This window comes from Oryctolagus cuniculus, chromosome 12 (assembly GCF_964237555.1).
Source record: "Oryctolagus cuniculus chromosome 12, mOryCun1.1, whole genome shotgun sequence".
Lineage (NCBI taxonomy): Eukaryota > Metazoa > Chordata > Mammalia > Lagomorpha > Leporidae > Oryctolagus > Oryctolagus cuniculus.
This window is the reverse complement of record NC_091443.1, coordinates 64,069,804-64,084,286: the sequence shown is the minus strand read 5'-3', so window position 1 is coordinate 64,084,286 and position 14,483 is coordinate 64,069,804. Positions and strand designations below refer to the sequence as shown.

At 57.5% G+C, this 14,483-nt stretch overlaps 1 protein-coding gene across 1 annotated transcript; it reads right to left on the bottom strand.

Annotated features, from left to right (window-relative positions):
• Positions 1-250: 250 nt before the first annotated feature.
• Positions 251-2,505, bottom strand: CHAC1 (ChaC glutathione specific gamma-glutamylcyclotransferase 1). Its single transcript, XM_002717785.5, has 3 exons — positions 2,127-2,505; positions 1,761-1,796; positions 251-1,340 (listed from the first exon to the last, which is right to left on the bottom strand). Exons 1-3 carry the CDS (start codon positions 2,346-2,348, stop codon positions 939-941), a joined length of 660 nt encoding a protein of 219 aa, XP_002717831.2. The 5' UTR covers positions 2,349-2,505; the 3' UTR covers positions 251-938.
• Positions 2,506-14,483: the final 11,978 nt, after the last annotated feature.

Sequence of the window (14,483 nt, the reverse complement as noted above, 5' to 3'; positions counted from 1 at the left end):
CCCAGGCTGCCAAGCAGAGCTGCCCGAGCCGAGTTCTGCAACACGCAGAGAGCACTGTTTGCACGCACCAAAGGACATGAACTGTGTGGGTGGGAGAGGAACCTGCTCTCCCCAGGGAGAGGGATGGAGAGGAAGAAGGAGCCCCTTTCCTTTTAGGGGCCTTCCAGGGTTTCCCCACCTTGCTCACCCCATCCCCCACCAGCACCCCTCCCCGACCTAAAGCAAGCAGGGTATTCCAGCACAGCACAGATAATGGGAGATCTATTTATGAGTAGTTGCATGGGACAGACAAGAAGGTGCAGGGGCCTGGGGTGATGAGTCTCTCAGGAACAGACCAGACAGACAGGAAAGGCCCAGACAGACAGGCAGACAGGGGACAGAAATAAAACCAAATGGGTAAGAGGCCCCAGACCCAGTCTTAACGTTTGTGTCCAGGCATCAGATCCAGCTCTGCTCTGGGCACCTGGTGGATTAGCAGGGCTGGCGGGGGCCCCAGCCCTTGTCTGGCCCCCTCCGCTCACTCCCTGCTGCCCCTCATCCAGTGGGCTGGGAGCTTCGGCAGGGCTGGGGAATGGGTGGGCAGAGGATCAGGTTCTCAGGAGCTCCCGGGGAGGTGGAGGCCTGTGGGGTGTGGGGTTAGCAGCAGCACTGGGGGGAACCTGGTCAGGCACCAGGGGCCTGGGTGGGGCCACCGCTCAGCAGGACCCTTGTGTCCAGGGCAGGAACCCCATCCTGCCCACCGCACCAACATGGTGCAATAAGTAAAGCTTCAAGTAGTGAGTCAGTGTCCAGCAGCAGAGCCAGGCGGGCAGCCAGGCAGGTGTAGGAAGAGAAGCCCCCGGCTGCCCCCGTGTCTTCCTAGTGGGTTCTAGCTGTATCGAGTCCGATTTATGCACTAGAGTGGGGACCTGGCCCCGATGTCCACAGGGCTCAGACCCTCAGACCAGTGCCAGTGCCTGCTCGGTGGGGCAGAAGCAGGGCAGCATGGTGCCCACAGCGTCCACAATGGCTTCCAGGTGCTCGTCCTGCGCTTGAGGCCCGCAGAGCTGCATGAAGTCCGCCAGCCGCAGCAAGTACTCGAGGTTGTGGCCGGAGGAGCCTCGGCACGCCAGGATCTGCGTCGCGATGGCCTCCTCGGGAGCAGGGCCCAGGTAGCCAGGGTTCTGGGGGGTGGCCACGTAGGCCAATGCCTTGAGCGGCTGGTCGGGAGCGTCTTGGGGATAGAAGGTGACTTCCTTGGTGTCGTAGCCGCCAAGCACTGCCTCGCGCACGTTCAGGTATTTCAGGGCCTCTGTCACTTGCTCACCTCGTACCTGGTACGCCACACCCCAAGTGCAGCCCTAGGAGAAAACAGGGACACCTGGGGTCAGTCTGGATTGCTCCTTGCTGGTCCTCAGCACCCTTGGGCCCCGCCCCAGGACTCTGCTCTCTGGAGGAGGGGGTGCCAGTGGCTCAGCTGCAATTCATCAGTCCCTATCTGGTGGTGCAGCCCCAAGGAGGGCAGGGTTGCTCCTCCAAGAGTGGTCCAGCAGCCCGTGGCAGCCCCTGTAAGGCTGTAGGAATGCTGCACCTCAGGCCCCACTCTAACCCTGCCCAGTTAAAATCTGCCTTGCAACGAGGCCTTTCAGGTGCTTCTCCTGAGCAGCTCCACCCTGCAGCCAAAGCCCACGGGCTCCGACCCGCCACCGCCACCGCCACCGCCACCGCCACCACCACCCCCACGGCAGGCCCAAGATCCTCCTCTTCACTTGAGCACTTACCTCATGATCTTCAAGGAGGGTCACCACACGGCCAGGCTGGGGTGGAAAAAGAGATTTGGAGAAAGACAGGTCATAAGTCAGCTTTGCCATCAGTGCAAAGAACTCCTGCTAAACCCTGCTCCACCCTGCTGGCCTGGGCCTAGGCAGGCCCTCTCTGTGTGCCCTCAGAGTCCCAGGGCGCCATGCGAGGATCTGGGAGAAATCCCCGGACTGGAGCAGCAGTGGCCCAGACTGGCAGCCAGCACAACGATCCGATCAACGATCCACAGGTTCCTGATAGGCTTTGCACATTCCCCTCCTTCGGCCCAGAGGGCACGGCCGCCCGCCTCCCCGCCCCTCGCCCCTGGGGCACGGTCGGATGCTCACCATCTTGTCGCTGCCCCGATGGAAGGTGTCTCCCTGCCAGAAACGGCGGCTGTAGCCGCGCACGAAGCCCACGCGGCTGTCGCTGTAAGCAAAGTCGGGCCTCCACACCAGCGAGCCGTACCCGAAAATCCACAGAGCCTGGGGGTCGCCGTCCTCCCGGGGGGACGGCGCCGGAGACGGCGAGGGGGGCGGGGTGTTCGGGGCGGCAGACTCCTGCTTCATGGTGCCGGGCTCAGGGACGGGCCCGAGCGGCCTCCGGGGCTGGTCTCCGGCGCGGGCACGGAAGGACCGACGGACGCGCACACCTGGCCTGGCACCGTTCGGTCGCTCCAGCTGAGGGGACCCTACCGAGGCGCCCTTTAAACCCTCCGGCCGGAAAGCCCCGCCCCCCCGCTGCCAGCTGCCGCGGTGATTGGGGCGGGGCGAATCCCCCTTTGGCCAATCATCTTCGGGATTTGCTTCTCGGTTAACCGCGCCGCCCTCTAACTGGGTGACCGACCGGCCGGCCCCGGACCCAGCGCGCCCGCTGATTGGTGCGGCTCCTCCTCTGTGGCAAATCTGGCAGGAGTGATGCAAGGGCCGGGGAGGTTTCCCCAGCACCGGCATGCAGCAAGGGTGCCCCTGATTGCGTCAGCCGGCGGCGGGCACTGGCCGTCCTCGGACGCGGGCACCGGGCGTCTCCCTGGAAGTCTCTCTATGTCCACGGCCCAGTGGGCTCCTGGACAGGCGGGTCTCGGGCGGCATCTCCTCAGGCATGCCGCCAGTGCACCTGGCAGAGTCGGCCACCTCGGGCCGCGCGCACTCACCTCCGGGCCGCGGCGCGCCCAGGAGGCGCTCTCTGGGCAGCATCCCCTCCCGCCTCTGGGGCCCCGCCCGAGAGCACGCACCGCGGGGAAGCTGTCGGCTGCACCCTCCGCATTCCGCTCCGGTGCTTCACGCTGTTGGCTCGCGTGAGCGAATGGAGAAACTGAGTCACGGGGTCGGCAGAGGGTTCTGCAGAGGCTGGGGGACTGAGTCAGGCCGGGCCTCACGTGAGGGCTCCGCCCCTGGCCGGGCGCGTTGGGGAATTGCCGGCGGCCTTGCCCCGAGGCAGTGCGTTCAGTTCTTCCTGCACTTGGCAGCGATGGTTAATCCTGAGAGCAGTGGGCGAGGAGGGCCCCAGGGAGACCCCCAGGGAGCCGGGGGCAGCCGCAGGCCTCCTCCGTTGGCTCCCGGCGCCTGGCGTCGCTGCCTCTTGTCCCATGAGCGCGCCCCTGAGGCGGCAGAAGGCCTTCCCCTGGAGGAACTGACCCCTGGCAGGGGAAATGGGCAGCGATTCGGATGAGATATTACCCATTATCTGCACACCTCGCATATTCATTCCAGAGGCTTCTGAGACGCGTTCCCCGGTGGGAATGTGGCCCAGCGGAGCGTGAAACCATTTCTTTAAAAACAAGAAACAGATTGTGCCTTAGCATCGGTAAGAAATATTCTGGGGGCCGGCGCTGTGGCATAGTGGGTAAAGCCGCCAGCATCTCTTAGGGGCACTGGTTCGAGTCCCCCGCTGCTTCACTTCCCAGCCAGCTCCCTGCTGATGCGCCTGGGAAAGCAGTGGAGGATGGCCCAAGTGCTTGGGCCCCTGCACCCATGTAGGAGACCCCGATGAAGCTCCTGGCTGCTGGCTTTGACCTGGCCCAGCCTTGGCTGTTACTGCTGTTAGTAAAATGGTGTAGTCTTATCTATGGCGCAGTCTACTCCCGGACACCACCCTAGTCTCTAGCCCCCACCGCCATTGCTGGAAGCCAGGTGGCCATATGGCACAACCACCAATGTCAGCCCCACCCCCATCCTAATGGGATTCGATGCTCCTACTTCTCTCTCTCTCTCTCTCCCTCCCTCTCCCTCCCCCTCTCCCTCTCCCTTTCTCTCCCCTCTCTCTCTCTCCCCTCTCTCCCCTCTCTCTCCTCTCTGACTCCTGACTCCCTTACTCCGGTGTTTGGTGTATTTTGTGGCGGCCTTACAGCTGCTATTTGGAGAGTGAATGGTGGATGGGGGAATCTCTCTGTCTCTCTCTCACTTCCAAAATAAATTAATTAATTTTAAAAAGAAAGAATTTGGAAGAGTACACCCAATCTGTTGTTACCATTGGAGGGCTCAGCATTAAAATGTTTGTGGAAAAGTTTGGATTTCTTTTTACAAACAGCATGAATTACTTTCTCAATTGGAAAAAATTGACAGGCAGAAGGGTATTCTGTGTCACTTCTTTCTCCTCCCCTTTGCCTCCATTCCCCATGCCTGATCTCCCCTCCCTCAGTCCTGTCCCCTGGGTCCAGTTTCTTCAGGAAAATGTCTTCTTGTCCACTCAGCCACCTGTAGGTCCCAGGCAGCAGGTGGGAAACTGGGACCAACACATTGCCAGGAGGATCTGAATTGGCACAAACACCCCTTTGAGAAAGCACCTTGGTGATTCAAATCAAGAATCATAAAACGTCCCTGCCCTTTGACCCGATCCTTCCACTCCAGGAAATTATTCAAAATATGAGAAAAGCCATATGCCTGAAGATCTTCAAGACATTGTTATTTACGATAGCCAAAAAAAAAAAAATAAATAAATAAAAAAAAAAACAAGAATGAGTACCTAAATATCCAAAATAGCCACATGTTTATGAAAATGATGGTTAATTCACATGATGCAGACTCACACACACACACACACAGAAAACAACAGAAATATCCAGAACTAGATGGTAACATACATTTGATGTAGTCCATTAAATCTGTGCAGCCACTTGAAAAACATTGTGTTTGCTTATACTTACTGAAGTGGAAACATATTTATGATGTATAATTACGTGAAAAAAGTAAGTTATAAAGTAACCCAATGCCTTTTTTTAATTTAAAAAGTCCATATGTGTTTATTTGCACACGAAAAATCTAATTTATTGAAATACTCAGTGATAACCTTTGACTCAGAATTACATGAGATTTACACTTTTTAAAAATGTCCATTTCAATTGGAATTTTTAAAAGAGAACGTGAGGTATTTCTGTATTTAAAAAGAAAATTATTTCTCTTTAGTTTAAAAGTTTAAAGTAAAAACCCATTATGAAAACTATGTTATATAAATGTCTATGGCTGCATTGCAAGGTAGAAATTCAAAATATGAACTATAATTTGCACCATGATTGAAATTGTTAAAAACAACAAGAAATCCTTGAGGAAAAAAAATGGGGGTGGGGGCACCAAATATTTGGTGATGGGTATTTTGGGATCATGGTGATTCTTTTTCCTAATTTCCAAGTTTTACAAAATGCAAATTTTTTTTTTGAGTGGCAGAGAGATAGAAAGTGAAAAAGATAGCTCCCATCTGCCGGCTCACTCCCCAAATGCCCACAACAGAGGGGTTGGGAGCGAAGTTGAAGATGGGAACTCAATCCAGGTCTCCCATGTGGGTGACAGGAACCCAACTACTTGAGCCATCACCTGCTGCCTCCCAGGGTCTACATTGACAGGAAACTGAAGTCAAGGGCCAGAACCGTGTCTTGAACCCAGGCACTCGGGTATGGGATGCGGGCATCCTAACCTGTTTCTTAACTGCAAGGCCAAACGGCCACCCTTGAAATGCAATCTTTAAGTAAGAAAAAGTTAAAGCTACTTTTAAAAATTTAGTGGTTTTCTGATGGGTGAGGGGTGGCCAGCCTATCTGCATCACCTGGGCACCCCCTCTGAGACCTCCTCCCTCCTGCACACAGCCTGGGGTGGAACTCCTGTCCCCATGTCTTGCTCCGGGCAGAGTTCAGTATGTCCTCTTCTGCGCTCCCACAGTGACTTAGGTCACTGTTTAATTAGCCATTCTTCCACCCGGTGAGTGTCACGGAAACTACCATTTACGGAATTCTCACCATGTGCCAAGCAATTTGCTAAACACTTTTACATACATTCCCACTAGAAAATTCTCCGCCACTTTGTGAGGGAAATGCCTGTTCACAGAGAAGCAAGCAAGAGAGTTAGGTAGCCCCCCCATGGTGACAGGGCATCCTGCAGGGGAGCCCGCCTCCAAGAGGACCTCCTGCCTGACATCCTGCCTCCTGCTCACTCACCTCCCAGCCCCTGGGAGCAGCACTCGTCTTCAAAAGCCCAGAGAGGCCAACACGGTGCCAGGCCATCAAAGGTTGCCAGGCTGTGGGTAAAAGAAGGGAAACTCTTACTTGGTCTTACTTATAAAAGACCAAGGCTATGTCTCATGTCCTGTATGACACAGGCTCAACCTTGACCTTCTCAAAATAGGAATCTCCATAAAAGTTAGCCAAAGGGATCTTAAACATCTTCCTGTTCCCATTCCTTGCCAACAACATCTGTCTCTTGTCCCCCCACCCCCGCGTGTCACTCGGGCCCCTGAAGCACCTCCTCAGCTGGTTCCTTAATCAGCCCAGCAACAGAGTCATCATCTTCCCTTCTCAAGTTCGCTCTGGGAGAGGCTGCTGGTGTCAGGCCCCCAGAGGTACCAGCTCAGGAGTGGTGATGAGCCCAAGGCCACCACCACTTTGCAGAGTCACACCTGGTGTGCACCTGCTGTGCACGTGATGTGCACGTGGCAGCTTCCTTTTTTGGACCTTTCCCAAATTAATCTTTCCTTCAGGCACTCATTTCCTTCTCACTTCTCATTCCAGACCCTGCCATCAACTCCCGGCCTCAGCGAGTATCATTAGCTTCCACAAGGGCAGAGTGTCCTTCTGGAGGGAGCGAGTTATGCTAGGTTCATGTGTCAAGTGAGGAAGTAGTTTCACAAAGCTGCTGATTCCAGGAGGATGAAAAACCTTCCCCAACACGGACTGGAAGTTCACCTTGCTCGTATTTGATCCAGCTCTACCATATACCAGCTAGGGGACCCTTGACACATGGTCTCTGACCCTCAGTTTTCTCAACTGTGAGATGGGAGAATAATGGTAACAGAATCTGCCCTGTAGGGTCTGACAAGAATTAAAAGAGGGAACACCTTAGCTAGTATCTGGCACGTGGGAACATGCACTAAATGTGGACTCTTTACTATTTTTTTTTATTTTTTTTATTTATTTATTTTTTTTTTGGACAGGCAGAGTGGACAGTGAGAGAGACAGACAGAGAGAAAGGTCTTCCTTTGCTGTTGGTTCACCCTCCAATGGCCGCCGCGGTCGGCGCGCTGCGGCCGGCGCACCGCGCTGATCCGATGGCAGGAGCCAGGAGCCAGGTGCTTTTCCTGGTCTCCCATGGGGTTCAGGGCCCAAGCACCTGGGCCATCCTCCACTGCACTCCCTGGCCACAGCAGAGGGCTGGCCTGGAAGAGGGGCAACCGGGACAGAATCCGGCGCCCCGACCGGGACTAGAACCCGGTGTGCCGGCGCCGCTAGGCGGAGGATTAGCCTAGTGAGCCGCGGCGCCGGCTCTTTACTATTTTTGTTTCAGGCTTTTCACTTTCTATTTTCACCCAGGACAAAGCCATAGTCTACCTCTCAGTCTGACACAACCCAGAGGAATTGAGTGGGTCAGAAAAGGGATCAGGGCTAGCATCTTCTTTTGTTTTTTAATTTTTTAATAAAGATTTTATTTATTTGTTTGAAAAGCAGAGTTACAGAGAGAGGGGGGAAGACAGAGACAGATCCTCCATTTGCTGGCTGAGTCCCCAAATGGCCACAATGGCCTGGGCTGGGCCAGGCTGAAACCAGGAGCTGGGACTCCATCCAGGTCTCCCACATGGGTGGCAGGGGCCCAAGTACTCGGGCCGTTCTCCACTTCCTTCCCAGGAGCATTGGCAGAGAGCTGGATTGGAACTGGAGCAGCCAGGACTACAGGATGCTGGTATTGCAGGCAGTGGCTTAACCTGCTGTGCCACACGACCCACCCAAGGAGGATTTTCTCTAAAGACAGAATGGGTAATGGCCTGCCCCAAGAAAGCTATCAATAGGACAATGGCTTTAGCAAAGAGAGATATTGTGGGGGTATGGGGTGGAGTGCTAAATAACCCACAGCGTGTAAGGGACCACCGCTCCCACAGACCACCAAGAACAGCGTGTCCTCAGGCTTGTGGCCCAGATGCTCATTCCCACCAACACACGTTTGTAGGGGACGGCTCATGAGCGGAGTCTATGAAATGAACTGACAGTAGTCACAGGGACACGGAGGTGTAACATGTTTGTGTGTGCAGTGGCATCACAGGAAGAAGTGAGCAAACCAAACCCAGCGAAAGTCAGCTCCCACGCCGTTGTCCCTCGAGACCCACAGGGGCTTGGCTCCAGGGTCCCCTCTGGATACCAGAATCCGGGCTGCTCAAGCTCCTTATGTGAAACGGTGTAGCATGTGCACAGACCTGCCCACGGCCTCCCGTGTACTTGACATCATCTCTATGGCACTTTTACTCCCTAGCATAATATAAATGTAATGGAAACCACGCTGTGCTGTGTTGTTTAAGGACCATGACAAGAAAAGAAAAGCCTATACGTGTGCAGTGCAGTAGAGATGCATTTTTCCCCCAATATTTTTGACCTGAGGTTCAGTGAATCCACAGATGTGGAGCCCACAGAGGGCCAGCTGCACTGTTCACGGCAGGGAGGAGAGAGGGCATGGAGGCCGCCTGGGGAGGTCCCTGCACAGAGTGGGTCTGCCTGGCCATGGCGTCCAGCTCCACCCCTCTTGTGACGTGAGTTTGATCTTGATCCTCCTGGGTTGATGGGAAGTGGCTTCACGAGGACGAGTGGCTTTGGAAGATCTGTCCTGAGGCACAGAACAGAACTTCAGCAGCAAAAGCTCCTTCCTGCATTTGCTCTTTTTATTTTTCTTCAAGATTTTATTTATTTATTTGAGAGGCAGAGTTAGAGATAGAGAGAGGGAGAGACAGAGGGAAAGGTCTTCCATCCACTGGTTCACTCCCCAGATGGCCGCAACGGCCAGAGCTGGGCTGATCTGAAGCCAGGAGCCAGGAACCAGGAGCTTCTTCTGGGTCTCCTGTGCTGGTGCAGGGACCCAAGCACTTGAGCCATCTTCCACTGCTTTCCCAGGCCGTAGCAGAGAGCTGGATCAGAAGTGGAGCAGCCGAGACTTGAACCAGTGCCCATAAGGGATGTCAGCACCACAGGCGGAGGCTTAGCTACTGTGCCATAGCGCTGACCCCACTAGGAGCTCTTTCAAAAATTTCCCACCAAAATAAACTCGTATTTGAATTTGTTTTTCACAATCTTTTTGAAGTACCCCAGTGCCTAAGGAGCACATCATTTTTGGTTTGGTTTGGCATCTCCTGAACTCCTCCAATGCACCCCAGAACGCCTGAGGGTCAGAGGCAGCCGTTCTGCTGGTTGGACCAGCTGAATCCAGGCCCAAGTGGGGCAGGCTGCTTGGCCCTGGGGCCACGAAAGTAGGGACTGAAAGGATGTGACCCTTGTCCTGGCAGAATGATGGCCCGTGGGATGGCGGGAAACCCTGGCTCCTTGCCTGTTTCCTGCCTTCCATGGAGGGAAAGACCCGCTGCCTGGGCACCTCCAGGGAGCCAGTGTTCCAATTCTTCCCAGCCACTCGGAAGAGAAGGGGCCAAGGCTCTGCGGGAGGACAGGGGGACGGCGCAGCGGTCCCAGTTCCCAGCAGAGAGCCAGGTGTCATTTGTGGGGGCAGCAGGTGGTGGGCTGGTGCTACTGCAGTGGGGAGCGTCTCAGTGGGTGGCCGCGCTGCACAGGGAGCCCACTGGAGCTCAAGGTGAAACTTCAGACCCCGTGGAAGTGCTGCAGTGTGGAAGCGCCTGGCTTTGACAAGAGCCCCAGGAAAACAGCCCACGAGAAGTGCGACTGCTCACAGGGTCCTGACTGCGGGTCCCCAGACAGCCCTGGAGACTAAAAGCAGTGAAGTCCCCAAGCAAGGGCAGCCGGCACGCTGCTAAGACAAAGGGGAGGATCCGGAATGTCTCAGCGCTCCTTTGCCAGCAAGGCAGAAGAGGGAGTACTGAGGACAAGGAACCCGTGGGGACATGCAAAACGAACAGACCCAGCCTGGGAGGCGGAGCCTGGCCAGCTACACCACCGTGGAACAGGGACAGCACTCCTCAGCCCTGCCAGGCCGAGGGGTCACTGGGGACAGCCAGGCTGGCCAGGCCTGGCTCTCGGGCTGCCCTGCCTCAGGGCGAGCATGGGGCCTGAGCAGACCTGTCGCTACATCCCAAGGCCTGAGACGCTGTCCCTGACACGACACTGTGAAATATATATTTGGCTCCATCCCACTCCTAAAGTTGTGGGAATCCCCGAGGTAAAAAATGTCCTTTTGTGTGTTAATGAGATGATTGGTGGCTGGCAGCCCTAGCTGGCCTCAGGTTGGAGCTTGTCACCAGAAAGACCGAGGCAGGGCTCAGGTCTCTTCCCGGGAGCCGAGAGAGGCTGAGGCTGAAACTGACGACCAACGGCCCATGATTTGAAAAAACACAGCTGAATGTATGGAGGCTCCTAGCCAGCAGGACGGGGACGCCTGAGCCCCTGCCCACATGCCTTGTTCTGTGCAGTTCTCCACTGGATCCTTCCTAATAGCCTGTGTAAAAAGCCGGCTAAGGCAAGTCACGTGTTTGCCTGAGCTCCGTGAGCCGCCCTGGGAAACCATGCTCACCTGGGGAGGGCGCGTGGGAAAGCAGATTTATGGCCGGTGAGAGGCAAGGTAAAATGGCCTGCAGCGTGCAGCCCGGGGCAGCCTTGTGGGACTGGGCCCTCAACCTGTAGGATCTGAGGTCTGAGGCCAGTCTCCAGGTAAATTGCATCAGAGTTAAATTGAATTAGAGGACACCAGCTGGTGTCTGCTTCAAGAAGAATTGATTGGGGGGGGCACAATCTCCACTCGATTTAATGGCCAGAGGTCACGGAAGTCTCCTGTGTTGACTGTTGTGAGAGCAGTGGCCATAGCTCCTGCTGGCTTTTTGGATCCTGTGTCTCGACCCCAGGCAACCTTTGGGGATGAAGGGAACAGGCCAGGATGCTAAAGGGCACAGCTCTCCAGAGGCCCTGGGAGGGGGGGATCCCTGGGGGCGGACCCCCAAGGGGAAGGTATGACTTTCAGGGGGTCCTGGGGCCTGCTACCCTTTCCCACAGCAAAGAGTCTCCCGTCTACCATGCCGTAGCAGGTTGCTCCAGATCCACGTCTTCCTCAAAGGCAGACACCGAAGGAAATGAACAGAAACAAGCCAGGATCTGAGCTGCCTGCGCCAGGGCTGCCCAGGCTGCTACCCAGCCAGGCCTCAGCCCTCTAGAGGCCGCCCTACTGCGTGGGCAAGAGGTGTGAATGCAGAAAGTGGTCTCTGAGATATAACTGACCAACCAGCACTCAACAGTGTTCTGCATTAATGCCTTTTACACCTTGGCTCATCAGACAGGTAATTAGCCGGAGGGTTAGCTTCCCTGGGCAGAGACCGCGCATTGCTGCCAGTGCTTGGCGTGCCATAGGCGCTCAGCTGGTGCTGAAGGAATGGAGAAATGGATGGGCTTGTCCCAGATCACCCGGCAATAAGTGGGGCTGGAGGGGCGCTTCAGTCTCCAAATGCCAAGCCGGTACCTTTCCCCAGCCCGCCCCAATTCCCTTCCACTCCGGGGGCCGGTGGGGCAGACGGCAGAACTGGCCTCCTAAGCCCACGGGGCTGGCTGCTGTGTCAGCTGGAACAGACCTGTGGACTGCTTGCCACTATCTGGGAGAAAACATAGATAGCACTGGGCTCCCTGCACTTTACTCCCTCGGCTTAGGGCCGCGGAGCCTTCAGGCAGCTCTGCCGGGCAAAGACGTCAGGGCGCCTAGGCACAGCCCCTCCCCGAGGCAGCCCTGCTGACCCCGGGACCTTGCGGGACAGCGGCCCAGAAGCGCGCAGCCCAACGGCCGCGCGGCGCCCTCTAGTGCCGGGCTACGGGGCCCGCGCGGTGCCGCCCGCCGCTCCAGCTTCCCGCGGCCGCGGCTCGGCGCGGGCTCCCAGGCCAGGGGCGGGATTCGGGGAGGCTAGAGGCGGAGCCCAGCAGGGGGGCAGGCTCTGAGAAACTCTCGGCCTTCGGCGGCTTCCCGGCCCGGGAAGTGAGCCGGGGTCGGCGGCTGCAAACAGGAAGTAGGGCGGTAACAAAGGGCGCGGGGGCGGGGATGCGCGGGACCTCCCGGGCGCCGGGCGGCGGCGGCGGCGGCGGCGGCAGCGGCAGGTGGAGGACTGACCCCGGCCAGCGGGCGCACCTGCCTCTTCCGCCGCCGCTTGGGGCTCGGGACCTGCCGGATCCGGCCGGGCCATGAGGCTGGGCGGTGTGCCCTGGGTGACCACGAGGGCGTGGTCGCCCGAGGCAGTCCTCTGGACCTCCCAGGCGCATCCCTCCGCGGCTAGGGACAGTCACAGTTCCGAATGAATCACTTCCATCCCCTTCCCGGAATGCGACAGGCCACGTGGGGCGGAGGGCTGGGTCCGCTGATCCTGCAGACCCCATGGCAGAGGGGGCGGGGAGCGCTGTGTCCCCAGCAGAGGTGGAGCCACAGGTCCGCTGCTGCGGCCCGCCCCCGGCCAGCAGGCAGGCGGGAGAAGGACCCTGGCTGAGCCGAGAGAAAGGGCTTTCCTCCCTCCTTCACTGCCCCTCCCTTAACCGCTCTCTGCAGCCGCCTCCAGGTGGTGACCAGCCAAGAGCCCTGGAAAAGCAGCTGTCCTCAGGGCTGGAGGTCATTGTGGGGTCAGATTTGTTCTCCAGACAGGGCACTGGCTCCAGGCTGTTAAGGAACTGATAAGCTCTGAATTCTCTTGTAAAATACCCATGGAAATTAATGCTGGCATTTGCTAACCCAGGGCCAGCACCTCATAGTGAGTCTCCAGCTAGCACCTGGCTGTTACTACCCAGCCTCGGGGACCTCTCGCACACCTGTTTACTCAAGGAGTCAGCAGTCTTGGGTACCTTACTGATGAGAAGCCAGTGAAGGTTGGGAAGTGACCTTCAGGAAGTCCTGGGAGCCCAGTGTTGGGGCCGTTCCCACCCCAGGTGCCTGGCCCAGCTTCTGCTGCATTGCTGGAGACGGAGGTGGGCACAAGCTACAGGTGGGAGCTGCTCGAACCGAGTCCAGGCACAGGGCCCCACCTTCCCTAGAAAGCCAGTGTGGCAGCAAGCTCGGGTGGCTCCCTGCCCAGGGTGTCAGAGCCCCCAGCCGTCTCCAGGGCCCTCCTGAGAGGGTCAGGCAGCCCGTGCTGCCCAGCACAGCCTGGTGGTGTGGACGTGCGGGACTGCGGGTGTCCTACCTGGCCCCCACATGGGAGCCTCGTCATCTCGCCTTGTGTCCTGGCCCAGTTTCCCCCGCCCCCCAGGGCCCGGGAGCTGCTTTCCTGTTTCATTTTGGGCAGGAAGAGTGAGGTCGTGTTGTTCTTCCCCCTGCTGCCGGCTCAGGCTGTGGGAACGGTTCCCTGAATGCTTTCCTGTTTGATACCCTGTGTGTGCAGCGCAGGGAACAGGGAGCGAGGAGTGGGGCGTGGAGTGTGGAGTGTGAGCATGCTCCTGGGTCCCTGGCATACGCGTGCGGGTGCAGGTGCGGGTGCAGGTGCACCTTGTCAAGGAGAAGAGCAAGGTCAGGAGGGCTGCCTGCACTTGGAGCCCACTGGGTGGGAGGGGAGCTGGGAGCATCTGCTCAACTTTTTGTCAATGGCTCATTTTTTTCATCATGTGGCTCTCCATGGGGGATGTTTGTGGTTGTGAAGAGAGGGCGGTGGCACCCTAGGGACTATCCTGCACAGCGGAGGAAGCCAGGCATGAAGCAGAGACTGGAAGCTCCCTCCTTAGCACCCCAGCCAGAGGAACCTAGCCTGCATCTCCCCATCCCTGCATTCCTTAATAAACTCCTGCTGCCACCGCAGCTGTTAAGGGCAAACCCAAGGCCAACCCCCTCCTGCTCCACCCTCCTGGGGCCAATGCCCTGCCGAGCCAGCCAAGAAAGAGCAGGGCCCCCTGTCCACTACACCCTCCCGAGGGCAGGAGGAGCCACGGTTGAGACCCCATTGTCTGACAAAGGAAAAAACGAGCAGGACTGAGGGGTATCATGAGCACATGTAAGGCTCTTGGAGAGGAAGGGAGGACAGACTCAGGTGGGGGGGCATCGCCCCGGGGGATGGTGACAGCAGAAAGGGCAGGCCCACAGCCAGCAGGCAAGGAGTGCTGGCCGAGGCTGGCCACGGGAGAGGTGAGTGTGGGCTGCTCAGGCACTGGAAGGAGGCAAGGGCCGGGGTGTAGCAGGCCATACCCAGGTGCATGCTCAGGCCCCAGGGGCTCCTGCAGGGCACGGAGCAGCAGGGCGAGAAGGGGCCTTAGAATTCTTCGGGGTCGGAAGGTGGGGAGGGGGTTCCCATTCTGCCATCACAAAGACAGGACCCAAGCAGTCATAAGC